This window comes from Anarhichas minor, unplaced genomic scaffold, assembly GCF_050575085.1.
Source record: "Anarhichas minor isolate MPS153535 unplaced genomic scaffold, ASM5057508v1 ptg000071l, whole genome shotgun sequence".
Classification (NCBI taxonomy): Eukaryota; Metazoa; Chordata; class Actinopteri; order Perciformes; family Anarhichadidae; genus Anarhichas; species Anarhichas minor.
In genome coordinates, this window is record NW_027466517.1 from 3,529,905 (window position 1) to 3,550,285 (window position 20,381).

Genomic DNA, 20,381 nt, shown 5'->3' on the forward strand with positions numbered 1-20,381 from the left:
GTCTGAATATATATGTTTGTGTGGGTGTCTAGCTTGATTGTCCGTTGTGCCGTGTTAGCAAAAATGGCGCGAAAGTATTGTTTGTGGCTCAGTGAACATTTCGTGTGTAATATTGTTTTTTGGTAAATAAATAACTCATTCTGACGAGCAGGCGAGATGAACAGACTTGAAATTGCCCTGTGTCATTTGTGTGTCCTGTTTACAGAAATGTATCATCTGGCTATTTGGTACCAATCCTGGTACCTGTAACATATGCATTTATTTGAGTGTGTGTGTGTGCGTGCGTGCATATGTATGTGTGAGGAAGCCTGACAGGAGTGGCTAGGAAAGTGGTAGGTGGCAGACACGAGAAACTTTGTCCGGAAAACCAAAGGTGTTTTATATATATATAGTGGCACCCTGTTACACGTGTAACCAAAAAAATATATTTACTAAACAAACAGCTAACTTGCCTAAACTGAAAAAACTCATATTTACATATCATATGGATGCAGCTTTACACTGATGTCCATCCCCAGTAACAGCCAAAAGCATCTGCTTAAATAGAGGTTTCCAACAGCAGGAGTAAATCTAGTCCGCACCATGACTGCAGGTAACTTAAATCATCTCCTGAGACAGGGAAGTAACAAAGTTATTTCTTTATACTAACCTTTAGAAAATGTTACATAGTTAAAAATATCAAATACTTTTGCAACCATGCAGAACAGATCACAAGGGTGAAGGAAGAGGAAGTGGGTGGGCAACTCCTTTTGACTTTGCCCTGCAGCTATACAATTCAGGTGTGAAGTGATGTCACCCAAAAAAGCAACGGTATTATATTATTCTCATCTTCTAAAAAGAGAGAATTGTGTGCAGGGACTTTATCTGCACTTATGGAAACCACTGGTTTCAGCTCTATTCCTTTCTCTGTTAACATCATTGTTGGACAGTTAAAAATGGCATTAGAGATGAGAATAACCCAGATGAACATGAGCTCCAGAATGAAGATGACATTCATTCTCACTGACAGAAAACATGAAGACAAAAGAAAAACAGAAAGTTCTGTTCAAACTACACTAGCAATTTGGACATGCCTCTGCTGACAGACTGAAAAAAACTACTGGCCTGCTCAGGTAATGATGATGATGAATGCACCACAATCCTTAAAGACATTGTAAAAAACTGTAAGAAGTGCATTAAATATAGCAAGCCAAAGCCAGCGGCGGGTGTCCCCATGGCCTCAACCTACAATGAAACTGTTGCCGTGGATTTGCACGAGCTAGAGCCGGGAGTGTGGTATCTGCATGCAATTGATCACGTCACACGCTTCAGTGCAGGGAGCATCATCACAACCAAGAAACCCAGGAAGATTGTGAAGCACTTTACACATTGCTGGATATGTGTTCATGGTCCTCCATGCAGACGGGGTGAATTCAACAATGAAGTTATGAGGGACATGGCTGAAAGCTTCAACATTGAAGTGAAAACAACTGCAGCTTACAGTCCATAGAGCAATGGGCCTTGATGGCAAAGAACTCTATGCACAACGTGCATGGCTACAGTCCCTACCAGCTGGTATTTGGGCAAAATCCAAATCTGCCTTAAGGTCTCACTAATAATCCGCCAGCTCTGGAAGGTACTAACATGAGTACTTGGATAGCCCAGCATATCACAACATTACATGCTGCATTTACAGAAGCTGAATGGTCTGAAAGGATTCGAAGAACCCTTCGTAAACAACTGTGGCCCATTGATGACCAATACGAAACAGGGGACAAAGTCAACTACAAACGAGTGGATTGTACAGAATGGAAAGGTCCAGGTGTGGTCATCGGCCAAGATGGTGCAGTAATATTTGCGAGGCATGGAGGCACTTACGTTCACGTACATCACTCCAGGCTTCGAAAAGTAGATAGCCCACAGGCAGTGCTGGGAGAAAGGGCAACTAGCTGGAGGGGACTGAACATCACACCACATTACCAGAACATGGCTAATGAGAATAACTATGCCACTGAAAATGAAAGTGAGGAAGAGAGGCCTACAAATGGTGAGGATAGCAGTGAACCCCCTCACCCACCAATACAGCCTGAAGAAAGTAGTCATGATCAATCTGATGCATCACCAAACAACTCAACCACAACTTGTGAAGGCCTTAGTCTGAAAACTGGACAGGTAATTACTTATACAGATAGTGGGAGTGGCCAAGCACACACTGGAAAAATCCTCAGCAGGGCAGGAAAGGCCACTGGAACATACAAATACTGGTATAATTTGGAGGCCATTGAGCCTGAGGAAATTTCTGGCACTACTGGTTCTGTTGACCTAGGACAAGTACACAATCCCAACTGAGCATGTCAAGTTATGTGCTAGCCATCCTGAAGAAGACATACTTATTTTGAATGATGATGCCTTCATGTCTACCAAACACAGTGAACTCAGCAACTAGAAAAATAATGATATGTTTGAAGAGGTGACAGATGAAGGCCAGAAATGCATCTCTACAAGGTGGGTGTGCACACTCAAGGAGACACCTGATGGTGTTGTACCAAAAGATTAGTCAAAGTTTACCCTAGATTAGTTGCAAGAGGCTTTGAAGAAGTGAACACTCAGGAGCTCCCAAAAGACTCACCTACATGTGCCTCAGAGTCTCTAAAAATGATTATGGCAGTGATATGTCAAAATAAATGGTATAGCTAAACTCTATGGACATTAAAGCAGCCAATTCACAAGGCAACAAGTTAACCCAAAATGTCTATATCTGTCCTCCCCAAGAAGTTCTGAGCAAAGGAACTCTATGGAAGTTGAAAAAGTGTTTATGGCCTTGCAGATGCTTGTCTGTATTAGTACAACAGAGTGAAAGACACTATGCAGCAGTTGGGAGCTACTGTGTCACAAGTTGATCCATCAGTGTTCTACTGGCTGGATAACTCCTACAATGTGATGGGAGTCCTTGCTTGTCAGGTGGATGATTTTATCTGAGATGGTTCAGAAACATTCTCCACAATAGTCATCCCTCACTTTTCAAGTTGGACGTAAAGAGCACAACAGCTTCAGCTACATTGGAATGGAGGTTAAATCATGAGAGGATGAGATACACGTGCAACAAAGTATTTGCATAAATATTCTGCAATCCATTCCTATGGACCACAGCGGAGCCACACAGCGAGAGGCTCCTCTAACAGACACTGAAACTGACATGCTAAAGTCGAAGATTGGCCAAATATTGTGGGTAGCAAGGCAAAGTAGACTCAACATAATGTGTGACATATCCATCCTAGCATCAAGTACAAAGCATTACACTGTTCAGATTTGACACTGTGCAAACAAACTTGTAAGGAAACTGAAATCAGAAGAGATGACCTTGAGGTTTCAGCACTTGGGAAAAGACAGCTCGCTGAAACTAGTGATGTTCATTGAGACACCTGGTCATGCTTATGGGAGAGAACGGAAGATTTTCACCCATATGCTGGCAGTCAAAGAGGATCAGGAGAGTTGTCCGAAGCACCTTAGCAGGAGAGACTTTGGCACTTGCAGATGGCATTGACAATGCAGTCTACTCATAATTTCCCACAGGTGATTGCACACGCAACAATTCGCCCATTGCGGGTGTAATGGACAATCAATCTCTTATTGATGCTGTCAAGTCTACCAAAACAGTTACTAAAATCCGCCTCGAAATCAGCAGCATAAAGGAGCTTGTCCACTATGGGACCATCCAGCAGATCATGTGGTCAGCTTCCAAGGAAGAGCTCGCTGACTGCCTGACAAAGAAGGGGACTTCTGCTGAGGGCTCTCAGCTAAAGTGTATGGCAACTGAAAGGCTAAACGAACTAAACAACAAAAGCTTTTCTACCCTCAAACTCTCTTGTCATTAAAGTTACTAGTTTAGAATAGTTTTTTTTGTGATTTCTGTTTCTGGGAGTTTGTTAAGTGTGCATGTGTGTAAGTCAGTCGTTCTACAGGAGTGTAATAGATGTAGCTGCTGTTGTTGATGTTGAGCTGACGTTTCAGTAAAAGTCTTAAACATGTCGCCAGTTGTCGCTGGAGTTATTAAACTAACAGAATGAACATTCTTGGTTAAAGGCTCTGGTCTCGCTGTCCACTTTTCTCTTTTTGGAGAACGCCAGGTGAAATAAGTTATCTGACTCACGTTCTCTCGAACTGTTGGGTCTCTCTCACCGTCTCTGCCGTGTGTGTGTTTACTCGAGGGCGACGCTTATCAGAATACACATATGCGATTGCCCGGGTAGCATCATGTGATGTGATTTACAACGCATGTAATTGGTCGGTGTGTTTCCTGGACCGCTGAATGAGTACCGTAAAGGCTAGAAAAACTGCACCGGTTGAAATAGAGGCGCTCCGTCAAAATCAGTTTTTGTCACGGTTAGGCTTTGCCTCTTGTGTCTGTTTCTCCTGATTGTTCTCATTCACTTCACCTGTTCCCAATCACCTGCCCCTGGCTTTTCCCTCTGCCAACCCCACACTGCACTCATTCAACTCACCTGCCTGCAATCTACTCATCACCCCACACATATAAAGTCCCCTGCTTTCCCTGTTCTGGTTGTCAGATCGTCTTTGTTCTTCCCTGTGTGCTTCATGTTCCGGCCTGGTTCCTCCCCGTGTGCTCATCGTGTCTCCAGTGTTGCCCCTCGGACGTGACAGTTTTAGGTCCAGGGTCCAGATACAACGGCGTCTGGGTCCGAACCCGGACCGCAGTCCCCCTCTTAGTGACCCCTGCCCTACATGAATACATGAACCAAGGCACCATTCACTCTGTCATGAACAGACTTCTCATAAATCTGAACCACCAGATTAAGAGCACACAAATTTTCAAGCAATAACCAGAGCGACAAGGCAACCACAGTTAAACATTTCAGTGTATTGAATTGTGTATTTACAACTCCCCCCTATTTTGGAGCAAAACCGCCTAAAATGACATACCCAAATTAAAATGGCTGTAGCTTCTGAACCACTCTGACTATATGCATCAATGAGGTCTTTCTAGAAAGAAAACCCCCTAAGGTTCCTTGTGGAAGTGTCAGAAAACCTGTAGGTCATACAGAAACAGAGCAGTGGGCCTTTGAAGTCAGTAAAAATTGAAGATTTTTGTCCGCCTAAAATAAAAAGTGTCTTTCAGTATAAATAACTGCCTGTGGCTGTATTTTTGCAGGTAAATGACAATATCGGGCTGTAACTACACTATCAGTGAACAACTGCCTCAAATTTGAAGAAGATTGGACAAAGTATGACCATTCTACAGTGTTTCTTCCATGAAGAGATCCAGGCAGAGCTCTAAAAGGATATTTGGAGACCCAAATGGACACATGGTAACCAAATGATATTCTGACACACTAAAGGTGTTTCTCCCTTTATATTTTGATATTATATTATTTTCCTTTTATTTTTAGCCTTTGCAAATTGCAAAAACTGTCACGATCAGGCTTTGCCCTGTGTGTTCTGTGTCTTTGTTTCTTTCTGTAGCTCCTCACTCACCTAATCAGTTCATTCAGTGCACCTGCCAGTCACACTCACCTCATCAGCTCATTAGTCTCACCTGTTCACTCTGCCTAGTTCACTATTTAAACCCCTGTCTTTCACTCACTCACTGCCAGATCATTGTGTTTGCCCGTTTTGCTCATCCTGTTCCCGGTTTCCCAGTCTGTCTGCCCTGCCTTGTCCTGCCGGATTTTCCCCCTCGTCTTTTGTCTTGTCCTTGGATTACCTGTTTTTGTTTGTGAGCTATTAAAGACCTTTTTTTCCCCTACTCTGACTGTCTGCGCTTGAGTCCTCATCATGCCCCGTGACAAAAACTATGTATATATGGTCGAAGACGTGGTGTGTGAGTAGCGGACTTGCTGTGCGTAATGGCTGAGACAGAGTGCACGATCGAGTATGCCGGTAGCTCATTTACGCAGAGGTTATACATTGGTTTACGGCTTACGTAAGAAACAGTCAAGGTTTGCACTATAAGTACTAGCATTTTCTGAAGGCACTAGTTCCATGGTAAGATCCGCTAGCACATTGTCGGGTCTGTAATGTGTCTTTTTCCGTCGAAATGCTGCAAGATCCGACTTGCAGCGGTTATGGTGACTTTAGACAGTGTGTGTTTGGGCTCCGTTTGTGACAAAATCCATAAGAAATGAAAGAAAATATGTTTTCTTTGCAAAGAGGAGGATTTGGGGCATGCTGGGATACCAAACACGGCCATGTTTTGTGACGTATTTTGCGGAAGCAAGCCGAACGGAAGGGGAGGGGATCGAGGACGCCAGCGTCCTCGCTGGGTGGAGGAGGTTACCACATTTAACAAAATAAAGTGTCCTTTTCAGGCAAGACCACAAATAAAGAGTCCTGATAAAGAGTTCAACAAAAAAACTGTTTTATGTTGAGTAAATCCTTTTCCAAAACAAAATCAATAAAAGATCTCTGTTCGCATTTAGTTGTTCCCCACAGATAAATATTCGTCGCGAACAAATCAATATGGGAATTCTGTTGAAGAGAGTAAACTCAAGATCACCGGCGCTGTCGGAGTTACCTCCAGTACTGGGCAATGATAGACTTCATGCACATGGTGGCTGATGCCTGAGGGAAGTTTCCCGTTTTGAGGTCAAGTATTCTTTGGAGGTAAAATATTGGGCTATGGGAATTTTCTCTTGTGCCGACCGCAGAGTGTACACGAGGCCAGGGGTAGGCCACAGACGGTACTGAAAAAAATCACACTATTAGACGGAATATGCCTCTTCTACAATGGTACGTTACGCCGCCATCTTGTTTTTTACATCAACATTTTATGTGAAGAGGGGCAGATTACTCAGAAGAATGCCAGAATTAACTTTTATATTAGTTATGTAATTAATATTGAGAGAATAATAATAATGATAATAATAACAATAATAATTGGAGGTTAAGGATACCAGACATAACTGCGTGTGTGTGTGTGTGTGTGTGTGTGTGTGTGTGTGTGGTATACTATATATATTTATGCATACTGACCACTGTGAACAGCTATGACTGGCCGGTGGTGCTGAGTGAAAGAGCCCAGTCTTGGTGAGTCTTCCTGGGAAGAGGGACTTTCCAGCTCTGCTTTCTTCACTGGAGGAGACAGACCTAAAACAAAAACACAGATGGACATATGTATTGATGCTAGAACCAACAGCACTGGAAACTTTTTGGTTTAAAGCCTCCAGCACCACCATTGCCTCATTGGCCTTTTATGGCAGTTTGTCAGTGTGAAACTAGATGCCTCAGACATTTCCTCAGATAAGTACCCTCCTCCAATAAACATGTTGATGTTTGTTAATTATGACTATTGATGATTGAAGACATGATCAGCCTCTGAAGTTTTTTAAGATGATTCATTTATGAATTGGCTGGTTGGGCAAAATGTATTTATGAACTGTATATAAATCCTATCCAGTCTGCTGAAACTCCCTAAATCTGTGTTTTAAGTTTAGAACTAGAATATAATACAAGCCAGCAGTGTATTTCCTGTGTTAACGTCAGGCTGCAACCTCTGGGTCTAAAAAGTGAAGCCAGTGGTGAAGTGCATTTTTTTCTAATGGCCATCAGGGGGCAACTACTCACTACTGGTTGTATATAAGTCAATGAGAAAATTACTCTACTTCTCTATTGATTTATTACCTCAGTAAATATTGTGTATATGGTCTCAATCTCTAGTTTCAAGTCTTCTTCAATACAGCACGATGTTCATTTAGTAAATTAGGGTCCATTTAGAGTAAAATAGATTATAAAGCAGGGTATGCTTTAGGGTTGGGCTACTTTGTGATTAACAGGTCGCCACAACGGCATTGTCCGGTCTGGGAGTTGTCTGTGTTTTCGTCTTACAACTTTAACCCTTTCACAGTGTGTTTTCACTCCATCAATGTCAATTGTAACGTTTTTGTTGCTTAAAAATGTCTTATTTAGCAATCTGTTGCACTTAGCTCCACCCTCTCATGCCACTTCTGGTTGCAAAAAACAAGGTGGAGATGGCCAAAAACCAATATGGCATTGGCCAATATAACAAAATCTAGTCTTTAAAACTGCAGTCCACAAACCAATGGGTGACGTCATGGACACCATGTCATAACAGTTGATGGTTAACGTTCTGACAGAGTACTCCTCTCCTCTGTGTTATGGGGCGAGTGTGGCTTAATGGTAGAGGGGGTCGTCCTTCAACCACAGGATCCCCGGCTCCACTAGTCGGCAAGACACTTAACCCCAACTTGCTCCCGTGGGACCTTGCATGGTAGCCCCTGCCATCACTGTATGAATGGGTGTGAATGGGTGAATGACATGTAGTGTAAAAGTAAAAGCACTATACAAGTCCAATTACCATTTACTCTCTAATATTGATTGATCAATGGTGACATGTACGCACATGTACGCTATGTGATCTGATATACACATATTCCATCACTAATAGTTAACATATACTGTAATTAAACCCACACAGAGTTGTCAATGACTGAGCCGGTGGAGGGCTTTCCCGCTCAGTTTAATTTTGCCCTCGTCAGTCTTCATTGCTGTTGCTGCATCTTGTGTGCTCGTATATACATGCACAGCAGCTGAGCTGTCACTTTATAGAAGTCCACACCCACATGACTGCTGACAACACACTGATCCCCCGTGTCCAGCCCTAACCTTGATTTCCATCATTCATTAGTATTAGAGGTTTTGGGATCTGGCAGGAGCGTGTTTGGTTATCAGCAAGTATGAAAACTAAATTATTAATACTAATAAAATTATTAATGTTAATGTTTCTATTAATGTCAAATGTCGATAATGACGGGGCACCACCCTGACATCAGGAACCAATAACCAAACTATAAATTAAGTCCCAACAGAGGATAATTGCTACTGTAGAGTTTGGCTTGAATTCGTGCACTTTCAGCTTCCTGATTGTAGACCTTAGCTCATATTTTGGAACAAGCTATTATTCCTTTTCCCTGTTAATTAAAACATTTTTATTAGTGCTGGGCAAGTTAACGCGTTAATTTCGCGTTAACGCATTCATTAATTAACGCCGACAATTACTTTATCGCGCGTTAACGCATTTTTTAAATTTATTATAATTTTTTTTTTTTTTTTTTTTTTGAAAGACAAGAGACAATACATATAAATAACAACAAGAGGATGACAAGAACAGTGGGATAAAAGCCAGCAAACATCCTATAGTCAGACTGTCTCATGTTTATCGTTTTGTATTGGAGATATGATGTCCCTTCAGGGTTGCCAAGAGAAAAGGCGACTTCCGCTTCTGGTCAGGGGCAGAAATAAAGAGAGAAGCTGCACCAGCTGTTGCTCTCCCTGGAGACTACTGGACATTGCTGCAGTAAAGTCAGCAGACACTCAGATCTCTGTGGTCAACTCAGCAGACACTTACATTTTAGTGCACCTATATGCTGAAATTCACGGTAAACGCATTTAAACGGCACAGATCGGGAGCGAGCGAAGGACTTTGAAAGTTAGCGGAAACATTAACGTGAGACAACATCCGGTTTCTTCAGACGAACATCCGGTTTTCAGAATAAGATGCCAACAAAGTATGAATTATATTCACATTAAGTATAAAACATGCTACCTGCATCTCGTGAACCAAATGTTATTGCCCTTTTGTTCATATAGCAGTACTTTTAAAATAAAAGTGCGCAATACACTACTTTTGAATTAATTATTGAACTTTGCCATAACAATGCGATTAATCGCAAAAAATCCATGCGATTAATCGCGATTAAATATTTTAATCGTTGCCCAGCACTAATTTTTATATAAAAGCTGAAGCTCTATTGTGAACAAGGGTTGGTATTGCTGTAGAGTGTCACTGTTCTGGTGGGGGATGCTATTTATTGTGTCTGTAAAGTGAGATTGTTTACTTCCCTTTGTAATAGTGTATTTGTTTCTGCAGAAGCACGTGAGTTAGTTTGATGATATATTTCACCACGGGGATACTATATACAACCAAACAGAATAAAATGATGTATATCTTTATTAACTCCCCATAAATGTGATGTATGTTTTCTTATTCCGTTACCTCCTTCAATGTCATCAGTCCAGTTCCTGGAGCTGCTGGCGGGAGAGGATGGTGAGTGGTAATACTCCCCTCCTGGACTGTCAGCCTCTTCCTCCATAGAGCCAGACTTATGACGCTTACTCCTGCAGACATATATAAAGACACTCAGACATCTAGGTCATGGTTTCATGTTGCACTGTTTGAAGTAATGGAAGCAGAGAGCTAGAAAGTATACATCCAAAGTGTCTTCTTAAGTAGGTTATTTGGGGTCAACGGCTGCAAGTGCTTCAGTATCTACAGTAGAAGAAATGATCGGAGGGTAAAGAGTGAAGTAAGGCCTCTAGTGAATACAGATGTTGTGAATAATAGCTGACATCTATGCATTATATTATTGTCCATAAATAAAGCTTCAAAAAGGTTTAACCAGTGTTGGGGAGTAGTGCATGTAATGTAATCAAACTAGTAGTTTAACTCCATTTTGCACTAGCTTGCTGGTAGTCCAACTACAATCATATTTAGATCGTGATTGAAGTAGTTCATTAAAATACCTCACACAGCAACAGCATCATTATGAATAAACCTCCGACTCTCAGCCGGACACCATTTAGCAAATACATGGCACTGACTAGCTCCACCGACAAAACCTACAGTTTGTAGTCTGAGCTATGCAAGCGAGAGTAAATACACAAAGTGATTATTGAACGCTGTGATTTGTTTACATACTACTTTTGCTTTAGCTCACAACAATTTCTGCACTCCTTCTGAACAGAAGCTAAAGCCATGGACTGTGGTTGCGCTGGCAGATAAACCAAGGACAGTTTGCAGGAGTAATGTTCTTCCTCTCTTTACATGATTCACTTTGAGCTAAAGATTTATTCTGGTTGTTTACCTTTGTACTGCTGTTTTGTTGTTTGTTTTTTACTCCACACCACAACTTGTGAATAAATGAATCTGAATCTGGCCTGGCTATGCTATGGTCATGGTAGGCAACTCAACCATAGGTCTATTCATTGGAGCTAATGTTAAGACAACAGATAATAGTGAAGGCTAGTTGGTCCTCCACACTGTGTTAGGACCGGCTAGATTGAGAGAGGTTGACATGTAACAAAAGGTCAAGGTAAGGACTCAGCCTTAGTAGGCTGCATGGAAATGAACAATCTTTGACTTTATTACAAACTGGATTCAAAGTCTGTCTTGCATTTATGGCTGGAGAACACTGAGTGACACCCCTTAACTTCTTAACGGTTCCATCTATCCATCCACTCACTCATCAGCTCAGTCATCCATCCATCTATCTACTGACACTTTCCTTCCATCCATCCATTTACTCATCCATTTGCTCACTCACCCATCCAGCCATCCATATACTCATCCATCCATCCATCCACTCACTTATCAACTCACTCATCCAGCCATTCCATCCATCCATTCACTCACTCACTCACTCACCCATCCATCCATCCATTCGCTCACTCATCCATCCATCTACCCAGACCCTCCCCAATCCTTAGCGACAGGCACATACTGTAATGGATTTGAGACTGTGAATGATGCAACAAAAATGTTCTCCACATTTGAGAAAACAAGGCAGCATTTGTGGAGCCTTTGGAACAGGACAGCCTTGTCAACTTGTTATGTGATATTTGGTTTGGAAATACAGACTTTGGTTGAGGGTGGGCCTTCTAATATGACCAACAGAGGGAGCCAGATGAGGACATTTTGGCTAGTCTAACTTTCTTCAAAGGCTGTTTGAGGGTCTTAACTTGGGTCTAACTAAGCTTAGTTTAAAGTCATGGTAAGGGCTGACATCAATAATTGTTAAAGCTGCTTATGTATTCCCTGATGTTCTGACGGTAAGGATTAATAAAAGTTAGTCAGTGTGTGTGTGTGTGTGATTACCCGCTGGATGAGGTGCTGGCCAGTGATCGTCTAAGGCTGACTGGCTGGTTGAGGTCGTAGGCCAGATGTCCCTGGAGCTCTCCCATAGAGAAACTAGGTCCTACTCCTGTGACTACTGGAGCTACACACACACACACACACACACACACACACACACACACTACATATTGGAAATTAAATATGTATTTAAATACTTGGGTTGAGTTGACTAAATCTGTTGTCTGTATTATTACATCCCTCTTGCAAAAGTGTGAAGCTAATAAAAAAAAACGATGTGTCTGTCAGTTCAGAGCAGAGCAGCAGACAGAGTAAAGATGATACCTCAGATTATCACATTCAGATGTAAAACAGACACACCGGATTAGTTTGCTTTAAAATGTGATAATGTTAATTTGAATCAGCCGTTAGCATTTCTGTAGGTTCACTTTACTGTATAACTGTCCTGTTAAACACTTAAAATGAATTATTTATGGTGAAGTGTTCACAGTGGCTTGTTTAGGACTCCTGATGTAGAAGTGAAGTCCAACTAGCAAGTCAAAGACTTGACTTGGCTTTACATTTCATAAAGTCAAAAATGTACTGGTAACAATGGTTTTGTTGCAATGCCATGTTTTTTGGTGCAAGTCAGTTTTTTTCTCATTGTTTATTCATTCACTTTCACTGAGGTGGGTGGAGTGGCACAGCTGAAGTTGAGCAAATATATGCGTTTATGTATATCACTGTACTCTTTTTGGCATGAAATTGCACTTTTATTTCTACACAAGTCCAAAGAGCAACCCTCCAAAATATGCCATGCATGTTGAGACATGTTCATGTCATATGGCAATAATTACCAGCCTCTTACTTGCAATTAGTATTGGCATCAGCATCCAAGTTATAATTATGACTGGGAAACTCATGTTTTCTAAATTTGATGGAATATAGCGCTGTACTGTCAATGCACAGTATCTGAACTGTCCCATTGCCAACTCTTCAATCATACGGAGTGACATGCTCAATGTAGCTGAAACAAAAGATTGGTGTTTCAATGGATGGTGGTGGTGAGTTGGTAAAGATTAAAGCTAATAGTAGATGCCACTTACTTCTTGAGACCTGGACCAGCTCAGTGACACTGAAAACGCCTGATGTCAGAAAACTCTCCTGGAACTCTGGACCATCTGTAGAAACACAACTGCATTTAGAAACGTCTGCTGTGTTCGTGTGTATCTCAAGCAGTGGGATGAGATGTTCTTTCACTCAATCAATTCTTTGTGGATGTTCAGTGCACCATTCTTTTAAATGTAGTTGTGCTTGTGTACAAAGTGTTTCCCCTGTACAAAGCTTTGTGGAATTATCTCTTTTGATAGTTTGCTTTTATGTTATGTTTACCTTTCTTTTGTTTCATTCTTTCAATGTGTTGGTTTTGCATTGTGTAACATTAAGATTGAAGTCGCTCCAGTTTCTTGCTATGCCCAATATTGGGTTTGGAATTAATTGTATTCATATTTTGAAAACCTTATATAATAATCCTAAAGCATTGGTCCAACACAAAACCAGTGCACCAATTGTCATGGCATGTGGTCCTCATCAGTGTTTAATCAGGCTGATTAGACCACTCCCCCAAGATTATATAACTCCGCCTATTAATGATGTGATTTAAAACAATGATAACATTATCAATTCAATTCAATGTATTTTGTACAGCCCAATATATGTACGTATATGCATATATGTATATATTAATTATTATTGTTTGTTTGATACTAATCAGATCTGAAATATTTTCTTCTTTGTATAGAAAAAAAGATCTACCAACCACCATCCATTTGTCAACCGTTTCAATCCCTCCTGGATGCCAGCAAATTATTGGAATGGCTTCCTAGACCCTGAATATAAATGTGCATCACCACACAGTGTAGCTTTTTCAGTCTGCGTTACTAGTCCTATTACTAGAGCCTAGTGCATGGTGATGGTGATGGTGATGCAGATAATGTTAAGAGGTACAGGCCATACAATCTCAATACATGGATGACATGTTACTGTTCGTGATCACAATCCTTCTTATCTTCCAAATGGTTGAATATTCTTTTGGACTTGGTATGAATTTCATCCATCACATATAACAAAGTTGAAGGATTATCTATGGGTAAGGTAATTATTGTATTTGTTCATATTATTGAACAAAATTATGAAGAAAATTAACAGACAGTAAAAATGGAAAACAGTCCTATACATCGACAAAAATATTATGCATGTACTGTACATTACAGAATAACCAGGTTCCACAGAGTGAAAAACTGAATATTCATCCATAATGGAGTATCCTTTACATTACCCATGGTGGCGGTTCGACTGTCCTCCTGGTCAGAACCCACTCCTGTACGACTGGGACTGCTGCTCTGCTCTGCCTCTGAAGAGAGAGAGACTTGATCTATCCATACATCAGGACAATTTTAGCAAGACACGGTTACCGGATTAAGAGTCACAAAAAGAACGAGAACTGACTTCTGAAACAGGTAAGTGAGGGGAAAGAACACTTTGACACATCCATCAGGGTTTCTCTTAGCTGGTGTGTCTCATACATACTTGCCTATCATCACTGTGTACTGGGACATTTAGGTGCACTGTGGTCTAAGCCGTGTTGAGTCCATCATTATATAGTGCTTCTACAGCAGCAGCCAGATGGCCCCAGTTTTCTTGAATGAATGAATGAAACCCTGGTGTTTTTGGTCTGAAATTGTCTGGTCGGTCCCTATATCCTCCAGGTTTTGTCCCACCAACAGTGGTAGTCACCATGTTAGTCACCATGGTGGACATTTTGACTTGTCACACATTTACTACTGTAAAAACATTAATAATAGCTACTTTCAGTGAATGAAGGAACAAAACCTGTGTGCTAGGCTGGCTCACTAGTGTCTTACTGGGACAATTGTATGGAGCAGAGGCCATCAACCATCTGAGGCCCACAGTTCATTGGTTACTCAATTGCGTAGGGCCCTGAAAAATACTATATAAATATATGTTTTTTTTAAGAAGTTGTTGGGAGACATAAACCCAATCAATGGCAGTCGTAGTTCATATTATATGCAGTATGAATTAGCTCATAGGATATGAGGGAGAGGAGAGATAATACTGTATATCATAACGTTTGCCTGAGCTGATAACAGCTGCAGGTGGAATCAAGATTGATATTCCACCAGACGGGCCATCAGTAGTAAATGCTGTAACTTTGCATCTTACGAAGTGAAAGTGTTTGAGATATGGACCATGGTCCACAAACTAAACATAAGCCTTCAGTCAGTTTAGGAAATATACAACCCAACGATGTCTCCAGTATACATTCAGGTCAAGTAAACAATAACAACTAAACTGCATCGTTTTGACTTTACTCCTATGGTGCTGTTAGAAACAGCATAGGTTTTAGAGCACTCTTTGAGTGTATTGCTGAGTAGAAGCTGTGTCTACAATCACAGTACTAAAACCACAGTCCTGACACTGAGAGCACAGTGAGTTAGAGCCCTCGCCCTCCACACATCCTGCTGAAAAGCCTCCTCTGTTCCCCTGGCTGGCTGTCCATCATGTTTCTTGTGCAGTCACTTGATATTTTATTAATGCTGCAGAGACCCGGCGTCACTGGTGTCACTAGTTACAGGTGCTGTTGTATCTCTGCTGTCCTGTCCCATTAAAAACTGCTAATGGTGTTACAGCCCCTGAAGCCACAATATGAAAACCAGACGTGAACACTGAGTTTTTTCAGTTGTTTTTGGAGTCAACTTATAGCTGCATTAAACAAATTTATACACTTGGTTTTAACCAACCAATGAGGAAGAAGAGCTCAGTTCAGACGTTCCCAGATAACTTCTGCGTCACTAACATCAACTCCGAGTATGATTCAAAAACATCCACAGACCTCAGAACCACTTGTCATGACAAATAGTAGCTTTTTAGAAATTCTCATATTAATTCAGATATGGATAATCATTGCACTTTTTCAGCCATGGTGGCAGTGTGGCTCTAAGGATGGACTTGTCTGTCGGTCGGTCTCCCACTTTGGTCCAGACTGAAATATCTCAACAACTATTAGAGGGATGTGCCTGTACATAGGTAGATACATCGGCCTCAGGCTAAGCACGTATCAATTCTTCTCCATAAACAATGCATTTGTGAACATTTCATCGACTTTCTTTCTGCAAAACAGAATTGTCCGTATATTGTTTTTATGCAGGGTATAATGAATATAATGATACAAATATTGAATCTTGCTAAATCTAGGCAGTTATAGAATATGTTAAGGAAATAATTACCAGACTTTTACCTGCAATTAGCATTCGTATCAGCATGCAAGTTATAATTATGACTGGGAAACTCATGTTTCCTAAATTTGATGGAATATAGCGCTGTACTGTCAATGCAAAGTATCTAAACTGTCCAATTTTTTAACGTGGATTGTGTAGAGGTAGAGAACCTCTAAACACTCCGACGGCCTGTTAACTGTACATCTGTGTCATGCACACAACTGCTATGTATAGTTAGGTACTGATGCTACATATCTTTGGAAAGCTAAGATTCTTGTGATTCGATTTATGCAAACCCTTTCAAGATACAATCACAACAGCAGGTACAATCAGTGGTGTATAAAGTACTCAAAAGCCATACTTGAGTAAAAGTAAAGATACCTTACTGGAAAACTACTCCAGTAAAAGTAAAAAGTCACCTATTAGAATACTACTTGAGTAAAAGTCTTAAAGTATCTGATATTTATTGTACTTAAGTATCAAAAGTAATTTTCTGATATTAAATGTACTTAAGTATTGAAAGTAAAAGTACAAGTAAATGCTGTTAATAAAAAAGCAAAGCGTCAGAGTTTTGAGAATTATGAAGTTTATTCTTTTAAGTGCTGTGGCCACCATCACCAAGGACAAGGAGTTGTGTTGAAAATGATTGTGTTGGCTGTGATCCATCCAGGAGCAACAATGTTCAACATAATATATTGTACATAAGTATACTTTTGCATCTGCTATGAACTTATCATCATAATTCTCGGAAAAGCAATATGGCACTATGAAGGAGTTATAACAGTGCGTTTATAAGTATGCTGGTGGCCGGGCCTTCGCCCATGGGGCCCGGTCGGGCTCAGCCCGAATAAACAGCATGGAGCAGCCACCCTGTGGACCCACCACCCGCAGGGATAAGCATCGGGGTCGGGTGCAATGCAGACCGGGTGGCGGGTCAGGCGGGAGGCCTGGGCGAGCCGATCGCCGGCAGCATAGACTAGCTCTAGGGACGTGGATCGTCACCTCGCTAGCGGGGAAAGAGCCAGAGCTGGTGCAGGAGGTGGAGCGGTACCAGCTAGATATAGTTGGACTCACCTCCACACACAGCGCTGGCTCTGGAACCAAGCTCCTGGAGAGGGGTTGGACTTTGTCCTTTTCCGGAGTTGCCCAGGGTGAGAGGCGCCGGGTGGGAGTGGGGATACTCACGAGCCCCCGGCTGAGCGGTCTCCCGAAGCAGCTGACAGGTACCGGCAGGCCAGAAGGGCTGCAGCTGCGGTGGTCGCGAATGCTAAAACTCGGGCATGGGAGGAGTTCGGGGAGGCCATGGAGAAGGACTTTCGGTTGGCCTCAAGGAGGTTCTGGCAAACCATCCGACGACTCAGGAAGGGAAAGCAGGGCTTACCCCAGGCTGTTCTCAGCAGGGGGGGGGGGAACTGCTGACCCGGACAGGGGACATCGTCGGGCGGTGGAAAGAGCACTTTGAGGAACTCCTAAACCCGACCAACATGTTCTCTGCAGAGGAGGCAGCGCCTGAAGATCTAGGGGGAGGCTCACCCATATCCCTGGCAGAGGCCGTTGAGGTAGTCAAAAAGCTCCTCGGTGGCAAGGCGCCGGGGGTGGATGAGATCCGCCCTGAGATGCTGAAAGCGCTGGACATAGTTGGGCTGTCCTGGCTGACACGCCTCTTCAATGTCGCATGGGGGTCGGGATCAGTGCCCATGGACTGGCAGACCGGGGTGGTGGTTCCCATTTTCAAAAAGGGGGACCGGAGAGTGTGCTCGAATTACCGGGGTATCACACTACTCAGCCTCCCGGGGAAGGCTTATGCCAGGGTGCTGGAAAGGAGGCTCCGACCGTTTGTCGAACCTCAGATTCAAGAGGAGCAATGCGGATTCCGTCCTGGCCGTGGAACAGTGGACCAGCTCTTTACCCTCGCAAGACTACTGGAGGGGTTCTGGGAGTTTGCCCAACCAGTCTACATGTGCTTTGTGGACTTGGAGAAGGCTTTCGACCGGGTCCCTCGGGGGTTCTTGTGGGGGGTGCTGCGGGAGTATGGGGTGCCGGACCCATTACAACGGGCGATCTGGTCTCTGTACGACTGCAGTAGGAGCTGTGTCCGCATTCTCGGCAATAAGTCAGACACGTTCCCGGTGGGTGTTGGCCTCCGCCAGGGCTGCCCTTTGTCTCCGGTCCTGTTCGTGACTTTCATGGACAGGATATCTAGGCGCAGCCGGGGGGTGGAGAACGTCAGGTTCGGGGGTCTTGGGATCGCCTCTCTGCTGTTTGCAGATGATGTGGTCCTGTTAGCCTCCTCGGATCGTGACCTCCAGCATTCACTGGGGCGGTTTGCAGCCGAGTGTGAAGCAGCAGGGATGAGAGTTAGCACCTCCAAATCTGAGGGCATGGTGCTCTGCCGGAAACCGGTGGATTGCTCCCTCCAGGTGGGGACGGAGTGCCTACCTCAAGTGAAGGAGTTCAAGTATCTCGGGGTCTTGTTCACGAGTGAGGGTAAGATGGAACGGGAGATCGACAGACGGATCGATGCGGCTGCAGCAGTAAAGCAGGCGCTGCACTGGACCGTCTTGGTGAAGAGGGAGCTGAGCCGGAAGGCAAAGCTCTCAATTTACCACTCGGTCTACGTTCCTACCCTCACCTACGGTCACGAACTCTGGGTCGTGACCGAAAGGACAAGGTCGCGGCTACAAGCGGCCGAAATGAGCTTCCTCCGTAGGGTGGCCGGGCTCAGCCTTAGAGATAGGGTAAGGAGCTCGGTCATCAGGAGGGAGCTTGGAGTCGAGCCGCTACTCCTTCGCGTCGAAAGGAGTCAGCTGAGGTGGTTCGGGCATCTAATTAGGATGCCTCCTGGACGCCTCCCACTGGAGGTTTTCCAGGCACGTCCAACTGGGAAGAGACCCCGGGGAAGACCCAGAACAAGCTGGAGGGATTACATCTCCCAGCTGGCCTGGGAACGCCTCGGGGTCCCCCAGAATGAGCTGGAACATGTTGCCGGTGAGAGGGAAGTCTGGGTCAGCCTGCTTGGCCTGTTGCCACCGCGACCCGACCCCGGATAAGCGGAGGAAAATGGATGGATGGATGGATGGATGATCAATACAAAAGCAGCAACCCAGTCATTACTTGAAACTGAAAAATGTCCTGTTCATCTTCAAAAGAAGTTGGTTTTCAAAATTGCAAGAATTCCGTCTCGCTCTTCTTGGGCTGAAGACTAGTCCTGCGATGCTAAATAGCCTTTCACAGGCCGCTGAGGCAGGTAGAGGTGTGTTCAGCTTCACAGACAGCTTGCGCACAGCTGGGAAGGATTTCCCTAATGCTGCGCTCTCGCGGCTCCTGTCAATCCTATGGTGTGGTGGCTAGCTATAGCTAATGTTAGCCAACTAGTGCTGCACAACTGTCAACACTTCCTCAGCTCACTAATTCGCTAGCGATCCATGGGTGTTGGTCTTCGTCACCACCGTCGTTTGTTGCGGGAGTAGCAGGTGCTTCCATCATGAAATCAGTCATCGTAGAGTGGAATTCTACTCATGTAGTCACTCGCTATCTAGCATCCTGGGCATCACTGGGAATCAAAACACCGCGGCTTTGAGAGCACTTGTTTGCAATTGCGCATTAACGTGATTAACCAATGATTTAACTTGCAAGCTAGGACCACTGATTCGCCAAACCTTGCTTGCAGTCTCTGTTCCACCACAGTCCCCGACGTTGGTCTCATGATTCATTTTTTTTCTAAAGATAGATTTGATTTTGTAACGAGTAACGAAGGTTTCAGGGGAAATGTATCGGAGTAAAAGTATCAGTTTTCTTTGCAAAATGTAGTGAAGTAAAAGTAAAAGTCAACAGAAATATAAGTAGTAAAGTAAAGTACAGATATCCAAAAAAACGACTTAAGTACAGTAACAAAGTATTTCTACTTCGTTACTATACACCACTGGGTACAATCAACGCCTCTGTCAGACCACCAACCAACAAACAAGCAGTTACAAAATCGAGGCAACTCACCGATGAATAGGGTTGGGTATCGTTTGGGTTTTTTCCGATACCGGTGCTAAAACGATACTTTTAAAACGATACCGGTGCCTAAACGGTGCCTGAACCGATACTTTTTTCTTCAAATTGGACAATATATTAACTGTTTAAAGTATACTATGAACATAAATAAATACAAAACACTTGGCTTCAAACTACAGCTTCAAACTTTTTAACTTCAAACTATGAACAATATATTA

The 20,381-nt window shown here is 43.0% G+C and overlaps 1 protein-coding gene across 5 annotated transcripts in view; it reads right to left on the reverse strand.

Moving 5' to 3' along the window:
* Positions 1–20,381, reverse strand: part of nfic (nuclear factor I/C) — a 77,181-nt gene that overhangs the window by 30,896 nt on the left and 25,904 nt on the right. For 3 of the 5 annotated variants that reach the window (XM_076079182.1, XM_076079183.1, XM_076079186.1), the window contains exons 5-9: positions 14,202–14,276; positions 12,970–13,044; positions 11,888–12,047; positions 10,010–10,131; positions 6,970–7,083 (exon numbers count right to left, since the gene is read on the reverse strand). In XM_076079182.1, the coding sequence (XP_075935297.1) occupies positions 6,970–7,083; positions 10,010–10,131; positions 11,888–12,047; positions 12,970–13,044; positions 14,202–14,276 (546 nt within the window). The remainder of the gene's footprint in view (positions 1–6,969; positions 7,084–10,009; positions 10,132–11,887; positions 12,048–12,969; positions 13,045–14,201; positions 14,277–20,381) is intronic. The other 2 variants (XM_076079185.1, XM_076079184.1) reach the window with 1 other exon arrangement.